Source organism: Dryobates pubescens, chromosome 4 (genome assembly GCF_014839835.1).
Source record: "Dryobates pubescens isolate bDryPub1 chromosome 4, bDryPub1.pri, whole genome shotgun sequence".
Taxonomy (NCBI): Eukaryota; Metazoa; Chordata; class Aves; order Piciformes; family Picidae; genus Dryobates; species Dryobates pubescens.
The window spans coordinates 11773822-11801147 of record NC_071615.1 but is presented as its reverse complement, the minus strand read 5'-3'; the positions used below and the strand labels follow the sequence as shown (position 1 = coordinate 11801147).

The following is a 27326-nucleotide window of genomic DNA, read 5'->3' as shown; positions in this document are numbered from 1 at the left end:
ACAAACTCAGGGTAATCAAAAGCTTCCTCAAATATCTCCAGTTGCAATAAGCTCTTCCCAATGGCAACTCCCAACAAATTGCAGGTAATTTAGAGCAATTTACAAGAGATGACATTTCCCTATCTGTGCTCAAAATCTTCCAACTCGGCGCTGAAAAATCCTGCAGGAGTTCCTGGAATGTCTCACTGAGGAGGTCTAAAAATAGTCCATTGCCCATTCCCACCTCCACTGGCCTTGGAGGTGAGATGCAGGACATCTGGTCACCATGCTGCAAGGAGAAGTTCACCACCACCAGGAGAACAGATTTTAGATCACCGAATCACAGAATGCATCAGGCTGGAGAGGAACCTCAGAGGCCATCTTGCCCAACCCCCTGCCGTCAGCAGGGACACCTCCAACTACAGCAGGCTGCCCAGGGCCACATCAAGTCCAACACTAAATGTCTTCAGGGACAGGGCCTCAACCACATCCCTGGGCAGCCTGTTCCAGTGTCTCACCACTCTCTTAGGGTGAACTTCCTCCTGATGTCCAACCTAAATCTGCCCTGCTCCAGTTCCAAACCGCTGCCCCTCGTCCTATCACCACAGGCAATTCTAAACAGTCCCTCCTCAGCCTTCCTGTAGGTGCCCTTCAGATATGGAAACACAGCTCTAAGGTCTCCTTGGACCCTTCTCTTCTCCAGGCTTAACAGCCTCAATTCTCTCATCCTGTCCCAGAGCAGAGGTGCTCCAGCCCTTTGACCATCTTTGTGGCTTTCTCTGGAACCACTGCAGCAGTTCCACGTCCTTCTTGTGTTGGGGACACCAGGACACAGAGCTCCAGGTGAGGCCTCACCAGAGCAGAGGGGCAGAATCACCTCTCTTGACCTGCAGCAGGTCGTTAACCCATGGGAAGATCACAAGGTTCATAGCAAAGACTGAACAACAGTGACCAAAACCTGCTCCTGCTGTTCTTTGACAAACTCAAGTTTAATGCTGGTCACTGGATTTAAGGCTTCACAGGAAGTCCCCAATGCTGCAGCTCCCACGCAGTCCCTGCGTGAGAACCAGGATCAAAGGGTAAATTAAACCTCACTAAGTGACTGAGAGGGAAGGAACAAACCTTGCTCATCTTCAAAGCTTAGATGGGAGAGTTAAACACAGCCCTTGAGGAGCAGAGGAGGAGAGATGGAAAAGGATGTGGTCCAGTGTAGATGGCTGCTCTGGTACAGCACTTCCCTCCCTTGCTTTCAATGCAGGCTCGCATGGCTTGGAGCAGGGCTCCAGGGCTCTCCTGCTGCATTTCACCATTCTCTGCTGTGATGGCTCTCTGTCTCCTGGCCACCAGTCCAGCTGTCAGTGCCATTACTTCACCCACACGAGTATGAATTTCTGCAGGACTCACTGCTGCACAGAAGCTAATTAAGTCTTTCAGACGTGCATGTGACAGAGGAGGATCTGCTTGGCACGTAATTAGTTAAGGATTATAACCACAGAGGTACTGGTTGTAAAAGACCTCTGGAAGAGTAGTCCAACCTCCAGTTTGAAGTGGGACTGCTGTGAGCAGGTTAGGTGGCATGGGGTGACAGACTTCTTGGGAGACCATAAGGATTTCCCACCCCTGAGGTGCCCACCACTGAAATCCTGCTCTGTGCCCAAATTCACACTCAAAATATGGCAGAACAGAGGGAACTGCTGCACTGAGCACTAAGATCACAGAACCACAGACTGGTGGGGGTTGGAAGGGACCTCTGGAGATCATCCAGTCTCACCCCCATGCTAAAGCAGGGGCACCCACAGCAGCCTGCCCAGGATCACAGTGTCCAGGAGGCTCCAGAGAAGGAGACTCCACAAACTCTCTGGGCAGCCTGGGCCAGGGTTCTGTCAAAGTGCCAAAGACAGGAAAGGTGAAACCCAGCACCCTAACACCAGTGCAACACCCAGCTGCAGTCAGCTGGGCAGGGGGACTCAGTGAAGCAGGGACAGCTCAAGAAAACCTTTTCAAGGCTGGAAGAGGATGACAGTTTTAGAGAGTTCAGATCTGCAACACTAACAGGTGGCCCTAAAAAGGAGGAGAAATTTAGTTTCAAACTGTCTCCACCTTAAGCGCATTGGTACAGGAGGGTGGGACAGAGACCTCTCCCCTACACTCTGGGCTCTTTCACTTCTTCCCCATGCCAGACCCCAATGTTACAAACCCTGCTCACACTGGGCTATCTGAGCACTGAATGCAAACTCTGCTGGCCAAACCTGCCTGTTTTAGCAAGTGCCCAGATACACCACTTGGATGATTCTAGCTGCTTACCCTCACAGTCCCCAAGCTGCCTCTGGACACACCAACATGTGCAACATTGCATTTAAACAGAGAATCTGTCTTTAAAATACAAATTCTAAGGGAAGCACCTTTTCCTTCCCTGCTAATTGCCTTCTGTGGCTTGGCAACACCTTTGTGAACAATAGGCATTCCTGCCACTACTGTCCCATCTGAAGCAGAGGTTTGGCTCCAGTCCCACCTTCTTTCTTCAGCTCAGGCTTCCAGTATGATTTCCAAAGGTGGTGAGAGGATTATGCTGCTCTGTACCACCAGAGGCAACACGCTACACCCAAGTCCACAGCCCAAGATGGGCTACCTGGGAGGGTTTCTGACACAGCTGGTGCCAAGCCACAGCAGCAATTAACAAAGAAAAATGGTTGCTTGTAGCTTGACTGCTGGCAATGTGGTTGATGGCTCCAGACAGAAGAACCTCCATGAGGTGAGAAAGGGAGCAATCCACACACATATGACTCAGGGCACCACCGTCAGGGACAAAAACCCAGATGACCTCACTGAGTTCATGCAACTGCTGCCTCTGAACTGTATACTACCACTGGGGAGGCAAATCCAGTGAGCTGTAGGATGCATCTGCCCCTCTGAGTATGTGGAAGAGCTGTGGGCAGGCACTGGAGGACTAAAAGGCCATTATGGTCACTGTAAAGTCAATGGAGTATCAGTCAGGCACTAAGCTTCAGCGAGCCACCTCCTCCAGCCTGAGAGTGGCCAAGACAACATTTGCAAGGGACAGATGACTCTGAGAGAGAAGCTCCAGCACTGCATCAAGAAAGAAAAGCAGATCAGTGTGGGGCCAACTGATTTGTCTGCCAAGGCTGCTGCAGGATCAGAAAGATCTCCTTGAGCTCTTGACTGAAGCTGCAGGAGAGAGGCTAGAACAAGCTGCAGTTTTGGCATTCCCCAGCTCTTCTTATCCCTTCCAGCCAAGCAGTGTGGTGGAGCTGGCAAACTGTCCTTGGGACTGAGGGTGTGGATAATGCTTGGATTGGAGCCACAACTTGAGATGTGGGTCTCAGAGATCATACCTCTGAAGCAGAGCAAAGTCAAAGGCAGTGCAGGCAGTGCCATGCCCCTGGCTGCAGGAGAAGCGCACCCTGAGCCTGATGAAAGCGTGCAGCAGTGGTGTGGCAGTGCCAGCACCGTGGTGCCACTGCCCTGCTGGCCCCTTGTGCCACAGCCCTGCCCCGTGCCAGTGCTTCCCTGGGCCAGGGAGTTGGGCAGGCTGCTGTGTTAGCCTCAAAACAACAACAATCAGGATCAGGTCAGTGCAGAACGTCCCCAGCTGCTTGGCAATGGCAGAGAGCAGCTTCTGAAGAATGTCCCTCTCTGAGCACTGGAAACCTGCAGCTGAACACTGCAGGCTTGGAAAGTAAACCACTGCCCTTTTGCCATGGTGGGCAGGAAGATGCAGTGGTGTCCAGCAAGGAAAAGTACGATACCCTCCAGTGCCCTGAAGGTTAGACATTGCCAGCCTGCTTCATCCAAGAGGGATCATCCAAAGGAGCTTCTCTCCCTTCCTCCTCAGACCACCACAATCTCAGAATCCCAGCATGAAGGGGTTTGAAGGGACATCTGGAGATCATCCAGTCCAACCCCACTGCTCAAGTAGGGGCACTCACAGCAGCTTGTCCAGGAGGGGTTGGAATCTCTCCAGAGGAGACTCCACAACCTCTCTGGGCAGCCTGCTCCAGGGCTCCAGCACCCTCACACCAAAGAAGTTTCCCCTCCTGTTCAGATGGAGCCTCCTGGGTTCCAGTTTGTGCTCACTGCCCCTTGTCCTGTTGCTGTGCATCACTGAGAGGAGTCTGCCCTATCCTCTTGCCCCCCACCCTTCAGATATCTCTAAGCATTGCTAGATCCCCAAGCACTGATAAGATCCATACAACATACTGCTGGAGGGATGCAAGAAGAGGACAGATAGAGGCCCTAGCGTGGCTGACGTGGCTGTGGGCACACAAAGCTGCTCCTCAACCACTTCTCCACCAGTCTCATTTGCATATTTGGGTCATCCAGCTGCTTCAACCTTTGCCACCTAAACCTCCAGAAAGCAAATCTGCATGGAACATAATATTAAATGGTGTGAGCCTCAGCAGCCTGCCTGTCCTATGCCTGCTTCCACCTCACCAGTGAATACCCTGCAGAGACAAAGGTGCTGGGTTTAGTTTTGAAGGGATTTAGGTCTGGAGCACTTGACACCAACAAACTGCTGAGGCAGGCATTTACTCAGGTGCACAAACACCGTGGCCTGGCAAGAATTCTCCTCCAAAGCTTTAAGAATAAATTCAAGGTGTTTTTAAATAATTATGGATGAATCACCCCCCAAAAAACCTTTCTCCATTTTATCTCTACCAATTGTGCAGTTGGTTTGTTTTTCATGCAACCACACATTTCCAGCTCCCTGCACTCCTGGTGTGCAGCAGAGGACCTCAGGCAGCAGCACACCAGAGCACTGGCTGGCGTTGCCTTCTGGCCTTTGGAGGGGACAGAACAGTTAACACCAAACTGAACTGATTTGAGGTGGGAGGGGGAAAAGAGAGGCTTCCAGTGAATTTCCCTTAGAAGCCCGATGGTCCCCACCCAGAAACCTGCAGACAAAAGAAAACTGCCTTTTAAACTGGTAGGTTAGGTCTGAGACCAGCGCGGAGGTTTGTCAACCCTGACAAGCTCCAGCTTGTTTAACAGTTGGCTGGAGGGTTGAGCAGTCCAATAAAACCACCGAGCCTTCCATAACAAAGCTGCTGCCACAGCAGAACACTCACACCCACTCAGAGGGGTTTCAAACATGCAAAGGAGCCTCTAAATCCAGTGAGGACAGGACCAGAATCCCCCAGCTGGAAAACACTGAGGGGAGCAATAAGGAACTAACTGACTGGAAGCGGTAAGAGTCACTAACCAGGGCGAGAGATAACGAAGCTGCTGCATGACCTCCCCTCACTTGGATGCCTTTCTAAAATAGACACTTGGGCCTGACCACAAGTTATTGTGCAAGACACACTGGGTGAAGCTGTGACCTGTTATCTCCAGGATTACCAAAGGAAAGTTTTTCCCATGCCCGTATGGAAAGCTTCCTCCCTCCATGAGGAAGGTTCACAGATCAGTTTCAACAGGCTCCTTCAGCCTCTTCTGGGAGAGATCCAAACCCACCACTTAGGGACAGCAGAATGCTCTGCCTTCTCCAGTGCCTCCAGTTTGGCCAATTTCCCCAGCTGGCAGCACTCAAATCACCCTGGGTCACAAACTTCACCACATGTATCTGGAGGGGAAGACTGCAGTGCTGCTTTACAAGGTGACAAATCCTGTGCTGCAGTGACACATCCACACAGGCTTCGCCGTTCGCCTCCCTCTCCTTTTGAGCTCATCTATTTTTGCCAGCACTGGCTCATCTTGAAAAGGGTCAGGAGAGCCCTTCCAAAGGAGCCCTTCCTCTCTTTCCCAAGAGAGGAAAACAAAGTTTCCCTGCCTGTGCAGATGCTCCAAGATACATGAAACAAACACATCCATAACTAAGGCAGCAGCTTCTGCCCTTCCTTTTTCCTGGCAGAGCCATGGACCAAGCACCAAAGGGCTTGGGGTGATGGTCTTCCTCTAGCAGCACCACATTAGCAGAAGACACATGCTGCACACACCTGAAGTGGCCAGCATACCCAACAGCTCTCTTCTGTGGCCTTGCTCAAGAAGGACCACTTTCCATTTCCTAAGAAATAAATGTTCTGACAGTCACAGGGACTGAATTCAAAGCACAGGGACAAAGCTCCTCAGCCAAAGACCCCAACTTTTGATTAAGAAACTGAGAAGTACACACCCTGTGGAAATCCAGTCTGGGTAGGGCCCTAAGGAGAGCAAGAAGGTTCCAAGGGCATGGTTTATGATCTTTTGAAGCAGGAATGAAGCTGATGTCCGAAGGAGGCATTTTGTGCTGCAGTCTGTACAGAGCTTCCCTTTCTTCAGTATGCTGCAAATGCTGGAGTGCAAGAACTTGCTGCCTTTGCTCAGGCACTCTTGGTTATGGACAATAAAGCCCTTGTGCAGGAGATCAAGGCTGTACTTCATTGATTTGACATGATGGTTAACCTGTGAACTTTGCCCTTGCTAATAGAATAATTTCTATTTGTTGATTCCTCTTTTGGGCTCCTTGAGGGCAGCAGTCGCCTCATCCCAGCTCTCATTTGCATGTCTGGTGCCAAATGGTTTTGCAGCCTTCACTTCCATGGGGCAGAGACAGGATAAAGTTGATCAAACCCAGTAGCTACAGCGGGATTCAGAGTCCCTACAGCTCTCTCCCTGGATCCTACCTGTAATTCCCAGGAGCTCTCCTGTGACTTGGTTTAAATTTGTTCTTTACTTGTGAAAGCTACCTGAGGACTTCTTGATGGATCCTGCACTAGCTGGAGGTCCTGGAGCAACCACCTGGACCAGGCTGGCAGCACTGGCAGAACAAAGCAGCCCCTTTTCCAGATGAATCTCACCCATCGATCTAAAACACTGCATGTCAGCCACGAGAAGACCAAACCTGATGGCTGCAAAGGGTAAATCTGCTGGAATACCAAAAGCATGAATCTTCAGCAGAGCTAAGCCACCCTAAACATGGTCTGCTGGGAAAGGGACAATCCCACTTCCACGTTCCTACTGCTCTCCTCCTTCCAGCACCAGCACTCTTCTGCACACAGGCTGGAGGTAAAGGACAAAAAACCTTCACCTTCAGGGGTAAAAGAAAAGAAAAAGAAAATGGAGAGGGGGAGAGGACAGAGGCTCTGGTCTACAAAAGGACAGGGAATATGTGGGGGTGGGAGGGTAGAGGAAGAATGTGACCAAATAGCTTCTGGCCATTAGATCCCCTGGTCCAGCAGCTACCATGAGGTCCTGCTGTTAACCAGTACATCTCACTGAGGTATTTCAAAGAGTTTTTTTCCCCTTGAGCTACAGCTTTCCCTCCCTCCACTGTTTTCATTAGGACAGAGGGAAGCTGTTCTTCTCTTGGATCAACTAAGAACCTTCTAAAAGCTGGTACTTTAAGGACAGGCTGTGTCTTGGGGACCACGGGACCAAACAACTCCAGGTCTTACAACAGAAGTGTATTCTGGAGTCTTCAAAGGTAAAATCCATTTTCCATGTGAGTTTTACAGAAGTTGGATAATCTGGCTGCAACAGCTGTACTTAAGTTCATCACTGCCTTACAACAGCAACAGCCCAGATGAGGGCAGTGAGTGACGGTGGGTTTGCTCTCACACACAAGCCTGGCCTGCTGCAATTCAATTTCTGAGGCATGACTCCAGGCAAAGCAGCTCACCCTGACACATGGCAGACAAGAAAGAGAAGACTCCAGAAGAGTCTTCACAAGAGTCAGACCCTTCCTCAGCTGCTTGGTGCCAGTACACCAGCAAAGGGGCAGCTTTGCCCCTGGCAAGCAGAGATGGGTGCTATCCCCTGGCACAGCTCACATCTGAGTTCTGCAGCAGTAGGAAAAACCTGAGCCTCTGAACAAATAAATTGCCCCCAGACCAGCTTCTCACTGTGGGATCCCAACACAACAGAGACAGGGAGCTGTTGGAGTGAGTCCAGAGCAGGGCCACCAAGATGATCAGAGGACTGGAGCACCTCTGTGAAGACAGGCTGAAAGAGTCTGGGCTGTTCAGGCTGGAGAGGAGAAGGCTCCAGGGATACTTTACAGCTGCATTTCATTATCTGAAGGGGACCCACAAGAAGGCTGGAGAGGGACTGTTTGGAAGGGCCTGAAGTGATAAGATGAGGGACAATGGTTTGAAAAGTGGAGCAGGGCAGATTTAGGTTGGCATCAGGTCCTGGATCACTAGCACTACAATTACTACTGTGGAGCTACAATATCTATTCCTTTAAATGGGTGAAAAATTATCATCTAAGGAGGTGATACACAGATCTCCTTCAGTAGGAAAAACACTGGAACAGGTTGCCCAGGGATGTGGTTGAGGCCCCGTCCCTGGAGACATTCAAGATCAGACTTGATGTGTCCCTGGGCAGCCTGCTCTAGTTGGAGGTGTCTCTGCTAACTGCAGGGGGGTTGGACAGAATGATCTTTGGGGGCCCCTTCCAGCCCAATGCAGTCTGAGACTGTGTGATAGTGAGTTTCCAGAAGTGTCTTCTTTGCAGAACCCAGTGCTGCAGTTCCAAGCGAGGCAGGCAGTAATTAGCTAATTACTGGTGTTAGGATGGATGGGGCTGGATCTGGTTTATATCTGATGTGCTCAGAAGTGTGGCTCTCCTCTGGTCTTGTTCCACTCCCACATCACCTCCACCAACCTAGCAGCAGAGATGTGACATCCCACTGCCATGGAACAGGCTGATAAGAAGGCACCGAGGACAAGCGACCTCACCCAGCCTGGGACAGCCCAGCGCCGGCTGCTGCAGGCAGAGACAGGCTCTGCTCTCCACCAAGTGTCAGAGGTTTTCAGAGAGATGCTCAGAATTATTTTCCCCAGCAATTTGACTTTTTAATCATTTCAATTACTGTGACTAAACCCCTTCAGTTGGAACAAAACCAGGGGAAAATAACCCCTCTCCTTCTGAGGCAGTCTGCCTGGCTTAACAGACCATGCCAAATCGGGGAGGTTTCTGCTTTTGTCATCTTCACAGATTTCATTTAATGCAGATAATTAACCTCAGTTTCTAATTTCAAATCCTCCACATAAGGCAGGGAAGTGATTGAATCCATCCACTGACAAACGGAACATTAAAATACGACTACAGCTGCTGCCTGTGGCTGAGGAGACAGGGCCCTGCTACAGAGCTGCCTGCTTTTATTTGCCTGATTAACTCTAATTTGCTTAATGGATTTAAGGATGAGCCTAATAATCCAATGATATTTCCAGGAACTGATTTAGGATATCAGAACCTCCTTTCTGAGGTCCTCTTAAAACACAGACACTTTCTGCGCTACACAGCCACCTCCAAACCCAGATTTTCCCACTGATTGCAGGAACATCAGGTCCATGGTTGATTTTAAATGCAGGCCACTGCATGGCACCTTGGTGGCAGGGAGTTTTGTACCATGCAGCCACTGCTGTAACTTCTTGGAGCACCTTCTGCAGCCCCAGACCTAGGGAGGCCCTTCTGCTGCTCACAACCACAGCCAGGGAGGACTGGGCATGGCTCGGGAAGGTGGGGAGATGACTGGCTGTACCCCAACACAAGGCCAGTGTGTGTTCCCCCAGCATCCCCCAGCCTGCTCAGCCCATTTTCCACCAAGAAAGCCTGGCCTAACAGGATTTCACAGCCTGTCTCCAGAGTTAATAAATCCAGGATCTAACAGACTATTAAAGGAACACATCCAAGAGGAACTCATTTTAAAACGTCCAGTGCTAACTAATTATTCAAAGGATTAGTCTATTATAGCAACAACAAAGAAACTCTTAAAACATAAAGGCAGCTTGAAGGGGAGATCAAAACCAAGGTGTGCCCACCCTGTGGCCCACCTCCTGAGTACACTTCTCAGAGTCTTGACATTGGTTCAGCTCCCACTCAGCCTTTTAGCACCCACTTCTATCTGAAATCAAGCAGAACCCAAACCAGTTCCAGCCTGGTTCTCAAAGTCTTTCACGATTTGTGCCATTATTGTAAGTGTACATCAAAACAGGGCCATCACCAGCACTGCACCACATGGGCCATGGCTCTAACCCAGCCACAAAGCCCTCCAAGGATGGTGATTTCCTCTTCTCTAGTGACATGTTCCTGGCCCGCATTGCCACTCCTCATCAAGACTTTTTTACTGCCGTGTCTAGCTTAAGCCTCTCCAAGACCAAGGGAACTCCCCTTTTGTGCTCTTAAGAGGAAAGATTCTGTAAGCAAAATAAAAAGCACAAGGAATCAGGTGGCTGTTTGGTGGAGGAGGGGAGAAAAGACCCTTCATTTATCAAGAGAGTGCTAAAAGCTTAACTACCTGTCTTCAAAAAGAAGCCAAAGCACTGATCCATAACCAAACAACAAATACACCACTTCTTCATCTTGATTTGTGTAGAGGCAAAGCTGGGGGCACAAAAGGTATTCTTCAAATGAAATCCATTTGAAAACTTGGCAGGCAGCAGCACAAATCCGTTCCACAGCCACGCAGAAGGTTCATCAGCTTAACGACAGCTTTAGAAGGCTGGCAGAACTTCTGAGCAAAGCACCACCACTGCTGGTCCTGTGTCCCTTACACTGCTCCAGTCAGCACCACCAGGCCCCACCTCCACACTCTAACTTCTCTCAAGAACAATGCAGAACCAAAACCATTCTTCTAGAACTTATTTTCTTTAAAGCTGGAAAGAGCCACAGCTCAGCACAGGCTGCAGGTAGGTTTCTGTTGCTCACAACTGATGCATAGCCCCAGCAGTTTGAATCCAAGCTCAATACCCAAACCTTTTCTTTCCACCTTTACACACCAGTCTGACATTCAGTAGCTGATCTGCTCCAGCAAACAAGCTCTCATGAAGCTCCAAGGCCTTCAAGATCACAGAATCAGATAATTGTTTGGGTTGGAAAAGCTCTCTAAGATCATCCAGTCCAAGCATCAACCCAACATCACCATGGCCACTAAACCATGTCCCCAGCTGCCATGGCCACAGGTTTCCTGAATACCTCCAGGAAACACCACCACGTCCCTGTGGTGGGCAGCCTGTTCCAATCCCTGACCTTGCAGCAAAGAAATTTTTCCTCATGCTCAACTTAAACCTCCCCTGGTGCAGTTTCAAGCCTTTTTCCTCTTATCTGAGAAGACCAGTCCCCACCTCACTCCAGCCTCCTTTCAGGGAGCTGTAGAGAGCAATGAGGTCTCCCCTCAGCCTCCTCTTCTCCAAACAACCCCAGTTCCCTCAGCTGCTTCTCGCCAGACCTGTTCTCCAGCCCCTTCACCAGCTTTGTTGCTCTATGCACCATGTTGCTCTCCACATCACTAAGGCACAGCCTTTGACTCTCTAAGAACTGCTCCTGCATCAGCGCTGGGGATTTTGCATGCCCAGTTCTCCTCCTGGGCATTGCTGGGCACAATTAACACCGATTCCTTACCACAGGGTCTTGAGTCACAAGTGTGCAATTTAATATTTAATTATGAATGAAGCAGCAAACCTCAAAACTAGGTCTGCCAGCTAAATTTCAGCTACTTCTTGAGGCAGGCCCAGCTTCTGACTGCTGCCTAAGCAATGGAGAGATCCTGCATCTTCCCTAAGCCAGCCTACACCACTCCTCTGCATGTCACAGCTCCTCAGACCAGCAATTGTCACATCCCTCTAGAGCTCCTTTAGCTTTTCTCCACGTCCCTGCTCTGTATACCCTGTTATGAAGAGGTGCTGGTTGCATGTTTTGTGGAGAGTTGACCTCACACATGTCCAGAGAGCTTGCTGGTATGTGGGCACAAGCATAAGGACTCTTCTGGTGGTTTCTACCACCCTTGGCAGAGAACCACATCACCCATCCTTTTCATCTGAACCACCAACCCTTGTGAAACACCATGAGCTTAGTCAGCTCAGCTCTGTGGAAACTAAAGCTTGGATCATATAGCCAGCTTCCTTTAAAAAACCAAACCTATGCTGCATCTATGCCCCCACTGAGAAATGTCTCCATCCATCCCCAGCAGCTTCACCACGACTCTCTTCAACGCCCAAAAACTGGAGATTTCACCCAACACCCTGTGTCCTCTCATCACCAGGGTTCCTTTTCAACATCTTGTGCACTTCATGACATGGGTTCACCTCACTTCCCATCACAGGAAGAAAGCAAAGGCAATACCTGAGAGCTGCTCTCCAACACTCTAGAAATGGGAAGGGAGCCCCTTCTGACAGGGCACCAAACAAACCCACCCTGACAAGAGACACAACCGTGGCCCTTCACCATCAAACACCATCCCCCCAGCTCTGTGGGACCTGTGGCTTCCTGGAGCTCTCCAGGCTGGGCTGCTGTCAGGTGCAGGTTTCAGTTCTGCTCCTGGAGGCACAGGGGCCGCCCTGGTGTGTCAGGAGCAGGTCATTGAACGCTGCAGCCACCCTCAGCCACCGCAGCATCGCTCTCAGATGCTGCCAGTTAATGCCCAAGATCTTCAGGGGGTTGCCCTCTTTGAAGTTCACTGATCCATAACCAATGTCCAATTAATTAGCAGGAGCCTAACTATGATGACTATTGGCCTTCTGCTACGCAGGCAGAAACACGTCGTGGAACAGCCATGCTTCTGGCTTTGGGACACAGAGGGATATGACAGGTTGGACTTGATCTCTGAGGTCTTTTCCAACCTTATTGATTCTATGTGCACGCCTTCAAAGCAGCCAGCATGGAGCAAGGGCTGTGTTCTGCTCCTGCAGGAACTTGTATGTCTGCTCTCCCGAGAGCAGAGCTGCCGCGTGGAGGTTTATGAACCTTCTGTCGCAAAGAAATTTGGAGCCCGTTCAAGATGCTCATTTGCCAACAGAAAAACCCTTCTGATGCCTTTGCTCAGACTCCTCTCTGCAGGGCTCCCATGGAAGTCAAGGCATAGAAGTTCAGTCCTGGGATTAGACAGGCCCTCAGAGAGAATGCAAACCAGCGTATTTCAACGCTCCCTCCAGAACAGAAACGAGAAATTCTTCTACAGGCTAGGCAAAACACAAAAGCTGGTGGAAATCTGCAAAATAAATTGGGACCCAGCCTTTCAAAGCACAGGATCACAGAATGGGGGAGGATTGGAAGGAACCTCTGGAGATCACCTGGTCACACTGAGCGCAGGTATTGCTTCCTGCTCCACCAGCTTCCAGCGCAGCTACTGAGGCGAGACAGTAAATGAACAACAAAAAAAGTCTGCAGGACGAAGATGCTACAGCTTAAAAAGCAGCTTATTGGAGACAGCTTTGCTATAGGACAGCCAGGAAGCGATTCAGCCCACAGAGTCTTGCACAAAGAGGAACAATCGCCTCGGAAAACTTAGTACCTCAGCAGATTTTTTAGCATTAAAAAAGGCAGAGCTTACAGAGTTTGGCAGCATCTTCCGTGGCAGTGCTCTGGATGCCACTGGAGCCGACATACCAACGTTTAGCAAAAAAGAAATCAATCAAATAAATCACTTCAGACTCTCCAGGCTGAGAAGTGACTCGTGCTCTGGGGAGAGTGGTGAACAGTCCTGTTCCTCCCTACCCCACAGGTCAGCAGAGAGTCGGTAGCCACAATGACAGGCTGCTGGACGCTACAGTTAACAGCTCTGTGCTCCTCCTGACCTCCGTCCCCCAGGTAAAGACTTATTTCATATTGTTCCAGTCTGGGCTCTGAGGAATTCTACTCCAAAATGCCTCTTTTCCACCACACATTTCTTAAACCAGTTTAGAATCTGGCACAGGTAGGTTCAGGGAAGGGGTAAAGTGCCTGTTTTCCTGAGGCCGGAGCCAAGAGGCACAGTGCTGTATGCAAGACTTTGCTACCTGCTCTAGAAACTAAACACAGCTGAACCTCCAAAAAAAGGTTATTTTTCAATTTCAAAGCCATTAGTGCTTAAATAAAAAGATCCTCAAATTGTAGCCTTTTCTAACCCTTTACTTCAGGGGTGCACCCTGAAACCACACTTCAGGAAACCTTCAAGGTTTTTATTAACTCCACGGGAAAGTCCCAGGCCCTGGGATATTTTTTTCTCTGACTCCTGATTAAAACAGCAGGAGTCCAACATGAATTCCTCTCTTCTTCCCCCTGTCCCCTCCCAAGTGTTTTACACACAACATCTCCTCCTCCAGAAAGCTATACAAAAAAAAATCCCAAGAATCAAGCCCAAAACACTTGGGCAGCTGAAAGGCAACGAGCAGGGCGAGACGTTTCCAGCTGCCAGCCTAAAGGGACGGCCGAGGGAGATTAAATACAGAAATGCTTTTCATGAGGCAGGAGGCTTTGAAAAGGACAGTTCAGCTACTTCATTTCATAATCTTCACAAAGCGTCAGATTTTAGCCTGAGCAGGTCTTAAAACAAGGAGATTTTATGTGAAAAAAAAAAAAAAAGAGAGAGAGAGAGAGAAAAGTAGGAATGTGTCCTGGCTGGGCTCTGTTGATTCAGCCAGGGTTAGACACACACACACTTATTGATCCCACGGAGCTCCCTGCTAAGTTAATTGTCTGGAATTTTAACTGAGCTCTCAGCAAGTTTCAAAATCCATGTTGGCTGGAAGTGGGTGGGGGACCCAGAAAATAAACAGGCTGCAAACCTCTGCAACTCCTCCAGTTAAAGATAAAAACCCAGCAATGGCTTTGATGAAGGGAAAAGCTGCAGCAGGGAACGGTTTTAACTGGATTTGACTTTGACACCGCTAGAATGCAGTGCTGGGAGTCTCATAGGGAAAGCAGCGGTGTTACCAGGGAGCGCTGCAGACCCCATTTCCCTCACACCAACACTCCCAAGGTGAAGGTATCTCCTCCAGCTTCCAGTTAGTGCATTTTACCATGAGCTGCACTTGCCAGTAACTGAACACTGAATGGCTACAGCCGGCTTGCACCTGGAACTTGCTCAACCGCCTGCGCGTGCACAAGGACTGCCCACGGCTCTGCACTGCCCGCCAGGCCCTACCTGCCTTCAGACCACATCCAGCAGCACTTTTCCCAGATGAGGAGCCTGCTGCAGGGATGATCTGGGGCAATCAGACAGGAATGAGCAAAGACACCCTTAAAGCACCTGTGTCTACCTTCACATAAAGCTTTGCATTGCACCAAAGTACCTGCGCAAGGTCATCCTGTACCGATGCGGATGCTCCCCACCACCCAAGGTCCTCCAGGGCTTCCCATCACCTCGTGCTCACGGCAGGTCCCCAACCCGTTCCCCAGAGGCAGCCAGCAGAAGGGACAGTGGCTGGGCGCTCACCCACCTGAACTCTCTCCCCTCGCTGTAGCGCCGCGCCGAGGCGGCACGCTGCGGGACCGTCTCCAGGAGCAGCTTCTGCGTGAGCCTGCTGGAAGGTGCTGAGTCCCTGTTGGCCTCGGGCTCGGCCTCTTGGTCACACTTCCACTCCTCATCCTCATTCAGAGTTGGCAGATAACCAGGCAGCCCTTTACCGGTCCCAGACCCTGAGCTCGGATCGCTGTAAATTTTGGGGCTTTCCCCACCTGTCCTTGTGTATTCCAAATAAATATCCGACTTGAGGAACAAGGGGTAGGTGTTGTCTTCTATCATGCACTGGATCTCTGTTTGGGCCTGGTCAAACATGTCAGGGTCAATCTGCAGTTTCATGACACAGTCTTTGATGAAGCTCTTTGTGGCTGGTTTGATCTGCCGGGACACGATGCCGTTGTTGTCCAGGATGTATTTTTTGTAAATGGCTTTTGCCAGCTTGAGTCTTTTTTCCTCGTTGGACGCGCAGGGCTCCAGCTTCCTGAAGCCGCTGCAGGCGAACCAGAAGTCCAGCAGATCCGCGCAGTCCTCCTGTTTCAGGAACGTCCTGAAGAGGTTGATACCATCTTGGTCATCCAGCAAGGAGTGCAGCGACTCAGCCCACTTCAGGTAGGGTGGAGTTGGCGATGCACTCCCCTCAGGCTCGTACCCCAAATCCAAATCGGAGCGCCTCGGTGTCGCGGTGGACGTCTCATTTCTAACCACGTCACTTTTACTGGAGTAGAAACCGTGGCTAACCGGCCTGGGATCCGTGGACACGAGTTCTCCCTCCTCACCTGGAACCGGTGGCCTTGGAGCATCTTCAGTGAAGCTTCCTCCAAGGTCCAAGGGGAAGCCTTTCCCCTGGATATTCATTTTTCTGGTCCTTGCTCACGCAAGAACAGTGTGGGATGAGCTCAAATCTCAAATCACCAGTATTTGTAGCTCCAACGGGAACAAGTTTGTGTGGCTGAAAGAGATGAAAGGAAACATGAGTATTACTGTCAATGAGCACCCTGAGATTGCTGGTTTTGCTCTGCACTGTGACTGTATTGACACTTATTTTCCAGCAGAATCAATGGCAAAGCTCTTGACAACTTCAGAGTGTGCAGAGCTGGGCTCAAACCAGGCACCCTCCAAGGATGCCAGTTGCAGGATATCCCAAAGCTTCATATCCAGCACTCAGCATCAGAATACAGCTGGTGCTGCACCAAAACAGCAGCTAACTTCCCAACAGCAGTGGTTTTCCAGAACCCTGGGATCTGGCAGGCTCTACATCCAAAAGATCTACAAGCAGTACCACACAGAACCACAGGACATGTGCCACCAGCTGCATCGCCACCCACTCCTTTGCACAGCCTACCTGGACAGCACAAGCACCAGGTCATACTGAGGCAGCGTGCTTTTATCTGGTGACCAAGCTAGCAAATTTCTACCCCCAAACAGGAATTTAAGGCTTATGAGAAATATTTTGGAAGAATAGCCAGTTAGTCCTGAAAATGAGACTGCACTTTAATCAAACACAGGTGGCTTTGGTAAGCACCAGTGACACAGCAGCACCACAGTCCTCGCAGATCTCTGTGTTTCAGAGCTACTCTGCATCGCCTCGTCTGGCTCTAGGGGAATCCAGATGCATGGCTGACCCCAATATTTTGGGCATCTGGACTGCATTCTTGCTTCAGTTGGGCATGTCAGCACAGGAGCTCAGCTCTGGCACCCTTTTTTGTAGGCAAGCCATTGAGAAAAGGTTCACTTACACTAACTCCACTGCACGCTGTGAGCCTGGGAAAATCTCGGGTCATCAAAAGAAGATGAGAAAACCACCTCGAGAAGGAAATCTGATCAAGTACAACGTTTTTGAAGAGCAGTGAGTCAGTATGGAGGATGGGAGGTGTGGGGAAGGAGGAGAAGGCAGAGAAGGACAATCTCTGGATTGCTACTTCTGTTGCTCAACAAAGTAACTTCATCATCTAAAGACAGTAGCAAAAGTCTTGTTTTACAGAACAGCTTTGACGCCCTGAGTACTGCAGAGCACCAGCTGCCCGATGAATTACTCCTTGCACTGGATTACCTCAACGGCATATGAGAGAAAACACACCTTTTAGCATGGCCTCCCTCTCAGAGCTCACTGCACCCCACCAAATGTGTCTTTAAGATGCTTTACCATTTTTCACCCATTCTCTCTCTCCCCTAATGAGCCAAGAACAGCCGCCTCTGCCGTGCCTGCAGACCGCAAAACAGCCCCAGAAAGCCAGGCACAGCCAGCCAGGCCCTGTGAGCCCGATCGCTGCCGGGCACCGCAGGAGCCAGCCGTGCTCTCACACCCGGTCCGAGGCACCCGCAGCACGCAGCCATTGCCCTGGTACCGCGCAGCGGGGCTGGCTTCTCCCACCACGCTGCGGTTTTAGGTCGTTTGCACCCCGGTTATGGATGTGAGCTCTGGACTCGCATCCACCTCCCTGGTAAAGGTCCCTCGTTCCTCCTGCCCAGATGCCGGAGACCGCCTGGGGCAGCTCCCTCGGGCCTCAGGGCAGACCTCTGCCCCTGGGCGCTGCAGACCCCCTGGGGCAGTTCTTTCGGCCCTTGGGGCAGCCGCCCCACAGCCATGTCGGTCATTGTTGCGGCAAGCCTGCGCTGGCTCCTCGCCCCGGCCGGGGGGAGCCCCGCGGGGTGCCCGCCGAGAGCAGGCGAGCTCCGGCCGCAGCCGGCGAGGACGAGCGAGGCGCCCAGCCACGGGTCGCCGGTTCACGGCCGCCCCTCTCGCCAGAGGGGAACCCTCTCGCCTCCTGGGCAGAGGCAACCTCGCCCCCGACACGGCCGGGACCCCGCCGCCCCGAGCCGCCGGGCCGGGGCAGGCTCTGCGGGCTGACAGGACACCGCGCGGGGCCCCCACACCGCCCCCAGGCAACTTCAGGGGAGGCGACCCGGACGAGCCCCCGCCGCAGCCCCGGGCCCCGCTCGCCCTCCGCGCCGCGGCCCGGCCCGTGGCCGCCAGACTGCGCCCGCCCCCCGCGCCCAGGGCGGCCTAGCGCCGGCTCGGCGGCGCCCGGCGCGGCCCCGTGCCTCCCGCCCGGCGGCGGCCTCCGGCGCGGCCTCGGCGCAGGGCCTGCGCTCGGGGCCGCCTCCCCGCTCCCTCGCTCACTCACTCACTCACCCGCTCGGAGCAGCAGCGGCGGTGGCGCGGGGCCCGGCCCATGCGGCTCAGCAACGGCGGTCCGGGACGGCGGGCGGCGGCGGGGTGGCGGCGGCACAAAGCGGCCGGCCCGGGACGCCCATGGCCGCGGCCGCTGGGTTGTGGCGGCGACAAGGGAGAGCAGCAGCAGCAGTGAGCCCCGCACCGCTCCGCTCCGCCTGCGCCGCTGCCTCCCTCCCAGCGCCGGGGAGAGCGGCTCAGCCGCGCCCCCCGCGCCCCCGGACGGTACTGCGGAACCGGCGGCCGGCCGCGGGGGCGGAGCGGGACCGGCCCAGGAGGCCTCGAGAGCCGAGGTGCAGCCGCACATGGCGGCGTGGCCCGGAGCATGGCACTGGGGGCTCCGGCAGGGCTGGACCCGCGCTCATGGGCTCCGTTCCCTCTGGCCAGAAGGAGCCTGCAGAGCTCGTCCGAGCATCGCGGGCAGGAGATGGTCTGGGGAGAGGGTCGTGCTTGGAAGAACTCCAAGAGCTAGCAGTGGAGATGGCTTGGATCACCAGGGAAAAGACAGCTGCCCTCAAAAGCACCACGGGCCTCTACTGCTCTGTCCAGAATCGAACTGCAGCGCCTTCAGCCAAGCTGTGTCCAGCAGAGACCACACACCAGGGGGCCGGGGGGTGGAGGAGCATGGTGGCAGGTCCGGTAGCAGCAATGGGCTCCAAGAACAACTAGAGTTGGTTTAGAAGCCGCAGCGTGTTCTGCTCTTTCGAGCAGGGCAGTTCTGCGGCAGGGAAATAAGGGGACTGGCCAAGAGGTGGCACTGTATGGACCGAGATAGCCAAGCAGCACAGAGAAAGGTGGTGGGAGCGTGTCTCACCCCGCGGGGCTTCTGGCCAGGCAGGGTACTCCAGCACTGGGACTGCAATGCGGTGCTGGAGTGACAGGGGACGTTGCGGGAAGAAGGAGGGGATTACCAGATGCAGAGATTGAACAAGAGTAGCACGCCAAGAAAACGCAAAGCCTGCTTCTTCCCTGGAGAGTGGTGATGTACCAAGAGCCCAGGGACTGAGTCAGGCAGACCCCTGGGTGCCATCCCAAATGCTGTGCATGCAAACAAGCCACGGGAGAGTCCTCTCAAAATCAGAAATTACTCGGGAATATTTCTAGTAGGGATGGTTTCTGGGGTTGGGTGTAATCATTCTACTGCATGTCCCTGTTCCTATGCATTTAGGGAACACTTTTGGAAGGATTCACCTTTTTTCCCCAGCTCTCCAAAAGTCACAGAAGTCCACCCAAGGCAGCATTGCTCCCCTTCCCACCCCAGCACAGAGCCCGTCAGAATGGTGCAGCTCCTTGTGCTCATTCATGGAACGATGCTCGGAGCTGATTTACATGTAACAGTGCAGTACTGATCTCAGGAATAATAATAGAAAAGCTGATGTGGGATTCAGCTGGTAAAGAATTAAAGGATGGGGATATAATTAATGCAATCAGCCTAGTTCCTGGAAAATAGCTCTTGTCAAACTCTGATGTCATCCTTTGAAGAGATTACAAGTTTGGCTGATAAAGGTTATGGCATAGAAATAATAGACCTGGACTCTGTTCAGGCATGTGACTTAATCCATACAGTATTCTGATTAAAAATTAGCACAATACAGCATCAAGAGGGACACCTTAAAGGGACTGGGAGCTGGCAAACCGACAGCCATCAGTGGGGAATCCCTGCAGAATGGGAGCACACTCAGTGGGTGTCCGGGCCTTGGATGGGAAGCCCAATGCTATTCAGCATTTCCATCAATGGTCTAGAAATAGATTAAAAAGCCCTGCTGAGAAAAACGCTGGGGCCAGGGAAATGAGAGGGGCAGGAGTCAGGGTCAAGACAGCTGTAGAGAACTTCATAAGCTGAGTCCCGGGAGAATGAAATGTAGTTGAATGTGAGCAGCTGCAAAAGGATCTCTCCACTGAGCCCTTCTAGAAACCCACACCCTGCGAGTGTGGGCTCAGGGAGAGGTTTGGAGGCAGGAGGGACAGGACGGGAGCAGCAGGCTCCCCACGGGGATGTTCTGGCTGGGGTGGGGCTGGGTGCTACAGGAGGAGGGGCTTCAGCATCTGCATTTCAGAAAGAATGCTGTGAAATTGGAGAGGTGGTGGAGTTAGAACTGACCCCTGCCTTGCAGGGGGTTGCCTGAGAACCTCAGCCTTCTTAGCTCGTTCAATGGAGCCTAGTGGACCCTTGATTATAGCACTTAAGCAACTTCATGGGCGAGAGATGATCAGGTATTAGAGTGCCTTTCATCTCCCAGAGAAAGGCCCAGCGAGATTTGATGGCCTTGGCTGAATTCATGTGAGAAACCAGAGCCAGAATTCTCTGTGTTAAGGGGGGACCAAGGGAGTGGGGGTGATGGGTGCATGAGGTTGCAGGTGGCTGAAGTGCCGAGGCTTGGCAGGGCCCCCCATGCTGCCACCCTTCCCTGTCTTTGCTTACTGCTCCTCAGGGCTGAGTGGACCTGGGATGATAAGAAAGTGCCAAGGGTTTCTCTTGCACCCAGCAGCTCCCAGCCATGTAGGCTGATGCCAAGCTGCACTGGTGCCTCATATTTTCTGGTCCTCTATCAGGGCTAAGAGGGGCTGGGAGAGCCCTGGACTCCCTCTGGTGTCTTTCACACCTCCATTCACTCATACCAAGGAGCCTGGTCTCTACACATTGCCAGGGGCCAACACCAGCTACTCCCAGATTTATATGAGGATATCAAAGACGTGATTAAACAAGCCAAGCATCCTTGGCTATGCAGAGAAGGAATCACCCTGAAAGGTCCATCAGTGAAGGGTGGACACTAATGAACCAAACTGTCACTTCTCCCTTTCCCATCAGTTTGTAGCGTGGCCCTGCCTTATACATGCCACAGCTAAGATGCCAGCAGTGGTTTGGTGCAGATCTGGTGCCAGCCTGCAGCTGAGGCTGGTCTCCAGGCAAGCCTGGATTGCCAAACAATTCCCACCTTCTGGTGCACACATTCATTGCTGCCTGGAAGAGTCAATAAAAGCTAGTGAGACAGGAACACTCTATCTAGTGAGATATGAACTGCTCTCATGCTTTGGTCTAAAGGTTTTGGGGGGGTATCCAAACAGCCCAGGACTGTGCACACCATGCTGTGTGGTGGGATTCACAGAGTCCCCCTGCAAGCCCTTCACTCCCATCTCTCAGAGCTGTGAGGGATGTTCTCTGGTAGCCCTGTGAGTTCCCTGCCAGGTTGGCTTAGGAGCCATAAGCCTTCCAGCATCACTTCTGCCAAGGCTCAATTCAGCTTCAGCACTGAGAGTACTCATCTGCAGCTAGCTCTCCTCTTAGCAGTGACTCCCCAGCTTCCCCAAAGCAAGGTGGGCCAGCCCTGGCACTGATGTTTGACGGTCCGTGGGCTGCTGGTACCCAGCATAGCCTCGGAATGGGAAGGTAGGAGCGAAGTCCCTCTGGCGCGGCGGTTTAGGGATGAAGTGCACTAGATGGTGCTGTTCAACCTTGGGCTGCGATCTGAAAGGACCTTGCAGGGTCACAAGCGCTGCCGAATTAAAGAACCTTTTGCAAATTGGAAGTCGAATAGAAATACCCTGAAGAACGAGGTCCTGCACTGATGGCTGGTGGAGACAAGGGCAGCTCACCCTTAGAAGGATCTGTATGGCTCCCCTCCCATGCCTGGAGCACCCATATTTCTGAGGCAGCAATGGTAGAATGGTCTGCCAAGAAAACAATGTCCTGGGGTGGAAGAGGAGACCGATAGCTCTTTTTGGGCTGCAGTCCAGAAGACGACCATATCCTAGGCTGATTCCCAGAGCATGAGCAGAAGGTGGAGGGAGGGAATTCTGCCCCACTCTGCTGAGACTCCCCCTGCAATGCTGGGGCCAGCTCTGGAGTTCTCAGTACAACAGAGACCTGTTGCACCCGTTGGAGCAAGGCCAGAGGAGGCCAAAGCAATGATGGGAGGACTGGAAGCTCTCTTCTTTGAGGCCAGGCAGAGAGAGTTGGAGTTGTTCAGCCCGGAGAAGAGAAGGCTCCAGGGAGACCTTCTGGTGGCCTTTCAGTGCTTAAAGGGGCGGAGCAGAAGGCTGGGGACAGACCTTTGAGCAGGGAGTGCACTGATGATCTCAGTAACGGTTTCAAAGTGGAAAAGGGGAGATTTAGATTAGGTGTGAAGAACAAATTCTTCACTGTGAGGGTGATGACACTTGAACAGGTTACCCAGCATAATTGTGGGTGCCCCATCCCTCAAAGTGTTTAAAGCCAGGTTGGACAGGGCTTGGAGCAACCTGGTCTAGTGGAAATTGTTCCTGCCCATGTGGTGCTCACTTGCAAATCCCCAGGGTATGCTGGGGGTCTCTAGGCTGCTCCCTTGTCAGGGCCAGGGCTGCAACAGGTGGATGGGGCAGAGGTTTTACTGCCTTCATCAAAAATAAGGAAAACTCCAGCCCTCCAGCTGGGGTGGCCTCCTTCCGGGGCCAGCTCAAGCAGCAGTTTTTGCTGCTACCAGCATTTACCCGTGGTGGTTCAGATGTCTGTATGGCAGAGGGAAGACCCCGTGTGTGACCCTGAGCCCTTGCAGCATCCCAGCACCTTGGCCTGTTCTCAGGGTCTCATTGTGCCTTCAATTCCTCACGTGATATTTCCCCTTGTGCCTGGGCTGGCACCAGCCTCCTCCCCCTAGCTGTGCTTCACCTTCTCTTGCCAGATTGCAGTATGCTTAAAGCTGGTGTGGATGAGCTCATGCCACGCCTTGAGAGGCCACTCTGTATGAGCTGATCACCCAACACCCCGTGGCTCTCCTCTTAGCAGCCCTCAGACCATCCCCAGCTTCTCTCCTGACTATCAGCCACCTCCAGCAATGCCAAGGCACATTTTGGGCTCAATACCAGACTACTGGGCAAAGAAATTTCACCCATCCTCCTTCTCCTCCTGTCTGACCAGCCAGGGAGAGTCACAGCAGCTTGTGGTTGCTCTGCACTGCTTGCCTTTGCCTTCCAAAGCACCAGTAATGGATACTAACGTTAACAGCTGATGTTCCTCTGCCCCTGGCTGCATCAGAGCCCGGTTTGATCACATGAGCTTCTCTTCTCTGCATTTCTGTACCAGCTGCCCCCAGGTAACCCCTGGGGTTCCACCCCAGCTTTCTGCCTAGAAATTTCTCTCCTCCCAGTTCTTGCTCAGGTCTGGAAACCCACTCCATGTCCAGCAGCACATGACCTGGGCAAGGAGCTGTAGGAGAGGAGCACATGAACTGACATGAGGACTTGAGTATCCCCACCTGGACCTTGTGCTGCTTTTGGAGAAGAGTTGCCCACGTCTTGCATAGCAAAGAGATCTTAACAGACTCCTGTCACATCCACCTTGTTTTGATCAACCCTCTCTGCCAAAAGCCATAGCGCACACACTCAGCTGGCATCACCACCATCCAGTGCAAGCCCTCCTCAGAGGCACCCCACCCCCCGTGCCTTCCTGCACCCACCTTTGGGGTCCACTCCAGGGCCATGTTCTGCACACCTGCTTCTCCATGCTCCAGACCACCAGGTTTGCTTCTCCTCTTGGGAGGCCTGGGATGGGACACTGTCCAGACATGTCCCAGCAGCACCACTCTGTAGAGAGAAGAGATGTCAGCTCATCCCTGCTGGGCCCACCCTTCCCAGGAGATGCTTGCAGGAGAGTGGGGCCAAGCAGGGACACCCTCCAGTCGCCATCTGCAGGAGGGAATCCTTCTCCTACTTCATATCATGGCCCTTTGTGAGATGGAGATGTCTGGAGCAGGTTATGCTCTGCCCAGGCCTTGCTGGAGCTGTTCCATCCCTGAGTGCTTGGGCTCAGGGGTGATTATTACTACAGAAATGTTCCCAACTCATGGAGCCAGGGTGGGAGGGAGCAGCAGTGTCACTGGGACATTCCTGTCCCTGGTCTCCAAGCCCCTCTGCAAACCCAGGGGTTCACCCACCTGCCCCAGGGCATTCCTTGCTTGCCCTCTGAGCCTGCTGCTTCAGTGTCCCCATGATGGGACAGGATGAGGTGGGTGCGTGGTGGATATCATCCCTGGGGAAGAACACAGGGTCTGGCTGGTGGCTCACCTCACTGACAGCTGTGTTGGCACAGCTACTCTCTGCCAGCAGAGCTGTCCCATAGCAGTCCATGCTAATTCAGTCTGTTTGAAGCTAGTGGGAGAGCTGGATCTCCTTTATCCACCATCAGTGATCCCAACCAGCTGGGCTACTGGGAAGTAAGGGAAGGCTGATGTCAGGAACACTGCTGGAAATATTGGTTGCTCTGCTCCCAAGCAGATCTGTTTTGCAACACTGGGGCAGATCTTCTGCCTTAGATGTGGTCACTAGCCTGGCTGGAGAAAGCAAACTCAGCACACAGCGGTGCCTTGATGTCTGTCCTACAGCCCTGCAGACTTCCAGCCTGGCTGTTTTTATCTGATCCCTATCAGCAGTCCAGCTTGGAGAGCAAGTGCTTGTCCCCACACTCTTGGCTCACCCATCCTGGAGGGTCAGCTCTGCCAGGGAGCTGCCAAAAGAAACTTTTGCTTGGTCTGTTGACCATGTTCTAGCCAGTATCTGGTGACCAAGTGGTGGAGGCTGGATGCAGGCTGCTGGGTTTTCTGTCCTTGCCTGTGGTGAGACTCACTCTTAGTGCATCTGCTTTGAGCAGGTTCTTCCCAGAGATGTGGAAGCCAGTCAGGAGCTCTCATTCTGCAGTTCTGGTTTATTGTGAGTCCACCTAGTGGCCCGTGGGTTTATGGTCAGCTTTGCTGGGTACCGTGAGCCTTGTGAGGACATCTCAGGAGCATTTGTTCACCCAGGACAAGCTCTGGAAATCGTTTTACCTGCACACAAACCTGACAGGTACAATTAAAGTCTCAACTCGCTCTTATCTTTCTCCAGGAGAGCTCCCAGCCCGTGAAGTGACAACAGCAGCTGAGGTTGTGGCTGCTTTGGCCACAAGTTTATCTTGGGCTAGGGTGAAGGGTCCTTGTGGTAACATCAGGAGCTGCTGAGGGAAGCCCATGACATTTTCATCCCTTATTTCTCCTGCAGAGTGATTTTCTTCTTTGCCTCTTGCTTCTTGGACCAGTATGCTCCTCTGAGAGATGTTGTGCCCTGGAGAAGCACGGATGAGTGCCTGGGCAGGCCAGCAGCTGGGCTGGGGAGCCATTTGCAGCTCATTGTTGGTAGGAGGCTTCTGGTGTCTGCCTACTGACAGGCAGGACAGCCATGGTCATAAGAAGTCACAGCCTGTCAGTCACAGCCTTCATAGACATGCTGCACCGAAGGACCAAGTCTGCTTTTGGCCAGTGGGACAAGCCAGCCCCAGCTGGGGAACCCCTTGTCCTGGCAGAACAATTCTGGGAGCCCCCTGCTCTTGCAGCTCTCTGGTAACAGAGCCGCAGCCCCTCTGGGATCTCTCCCTACCCTTGCTGGGACTCAAACCTCCAGCACCACTTTCCCAACCTTCTGCTTCCCAGCAGCACCTCCAAAACCTCCAGACCCACATGGGAGTTGCCCTCCTTTGCCATCTTTGCTGTGAAGTGGCCCTTCCTCAGAGGAACCACCCTGAGCCCACCTCCCCAGCCATGGCCTAGCCTCCTGGCCTCACTCTGCTGTGTCACCAACACCCAACCAAGGCAGCTGGGGCTTGGCACAGACTGGTCCTGGAGTCCCTCCATCCATGGTGACCTGCCTGAGGGCTGCACCACCTCTAGGAAAAGAGTTTCTCTGCAGGATTGCTCTTTCATGGTCAGTGAGGTCCTAAGAAAGGCTCTGCACTGATGGATGTCAGCTGAGGTCCTGACCAGCTGAGCCAAGATGCTGGACCTAGCCTGGCAATGATCCTGGGGATTACCTGCTTCCTGCTGCACAGAGAAGTGATGATGATCCCTCCTGCTGCCCCATCCATGCCGTGACTGGAGATCTGCAGACTGGCTGGTGATATCCAAGTGTGGAGGGGCTGAGGAGGTGGGAGGAGGCTGCATGGGCAGGCTGGGGCAGGCTCTGCTGCTCCTCACAGTGACCTGATGTTGTGCTGAGTGGGGAGTGCTCTGTGAGTGCCATTTATTCATGCAGTTATGGAGGACTCTCCAAAGTCTTCTGCTGTAACTGCCCCAGCCCAGAAAATCATCTTGGAGTTGACTCATCTGAGGGTTTTCTGGCAGCATCAAGGGAACAGATAAGGAGAATGTTGGTCTAGTTCTGATGGAGAACCAGAGAAATTGCTCACAAAGGAGCTCACTGTGGGAGGAAGTTTGGAGAAGTAGGGGGGTCTCTGTCTTTGGAGGGGGCCAAGACTTGATTGATGTCTGAGGCAAACCGGCCCTGGCTCTGGATGTCAGCCACGAGATTCCCATTCCTCTCCTGCCAGTGCTTCTGGAGCCATCCGTGGCCCCTTGGGGAGCTCGTGCTCACCATTTGGAAGCTCCTGGGTGTGAAAGCCCAGATGCCTCTCTCCTGTGATGTCTTCCTTTTCCAGTGCCAGGGCAGGCAGGTGAACCATGGCAGTCAGGTCTTCTCTGGGGCAGGATGGCTTGGAGCAGTTGTGACCCAGGCTAGTGATTGTGAGCATCCTGTGATCCTCTCCTTCTCTGGGGAGGAGACAGCAGAAACTGTTCATTGGAGACCTAGGCATGAGGCTGGGCAGGTGCCTGAAACTTTGCTGTGTCCCATCTCCTCCAGACACCAAGCCTTGGGCTGCCTTCCATGAAGCCCTGCTGCATCCCAGCCCTTTCACCTCTGTCCCCACCAGGACATGGAGCTACCTTCTGATGTCCAGCCTGCCCATCTGCAGCCATTTCACACCATTCATGCTTGTACCAGCCCTGTCCTCCAGCCTGCTCTGTGCTGGGAGCAGACAGCAGCCATGTCCCTGCAGCCTTGGCCTTTCTGCCCTCGGGATGCTGGGCTCTCCTGGTCTTCTCCCAGAGGATACATTCCCCACTCTGGCTGTCCTGCTGGGCCTTCTCTTAGTGATGCCTCTTCTCTGTCAGAAGTCCTTCAGCAGATGAGCATTGGCTGGCATGCTGACCAGCCTCAAGGGAGCCTGTGGCTGGCAAA

At 52.8% G+C, this 27326-nt stretch overlaps 1 protein-coding gene across 5 annotated transcripts in view; it reads right to left on the bottom strand.

Moving 5' to 3' along the window:
• AXIN1 (axin 1) overlaps positions 1 to 26988 on the bottom strand; it is a 78595-nt gene extending 51607 nt beyond the window's left edge. The window contains exons 1-4 of one of the 5 annotated variants that reach the window (XM_054180575.1): positions 26122 to 26240; positions 24218 to 25117; positions 23741 to 23867; positions 15114 to 16085 (exon numbers count right to left, since the gene is read on the bottom strand). In XM_054180575.1, coding sequence (XP_054036550.1) covers positions 15114 to 15991 — 878 coding nt within the window. In that variant the 5' untranslated portion in view covers positions 15992 to 16085; positions 23741 to 23867; positions 24218 to 25117; positions 26122 to 26240. Of the gene's footprint in view, positions 1 to 15113; positions 16086 to 18269; positions 18484 to 23740; positions 23868 to 24217; positions 25406 to 26121; positions 26241 to 26681 lie in introns of those variants that run through there. The other 4 variants (XM_054180577.1, XM_054180578.1, XM_054180573.1 and 1 more) reach the window with 4 other exon arrangements.
• Positions 26989 to 27326: the final 338 nt, after the last annotated feature.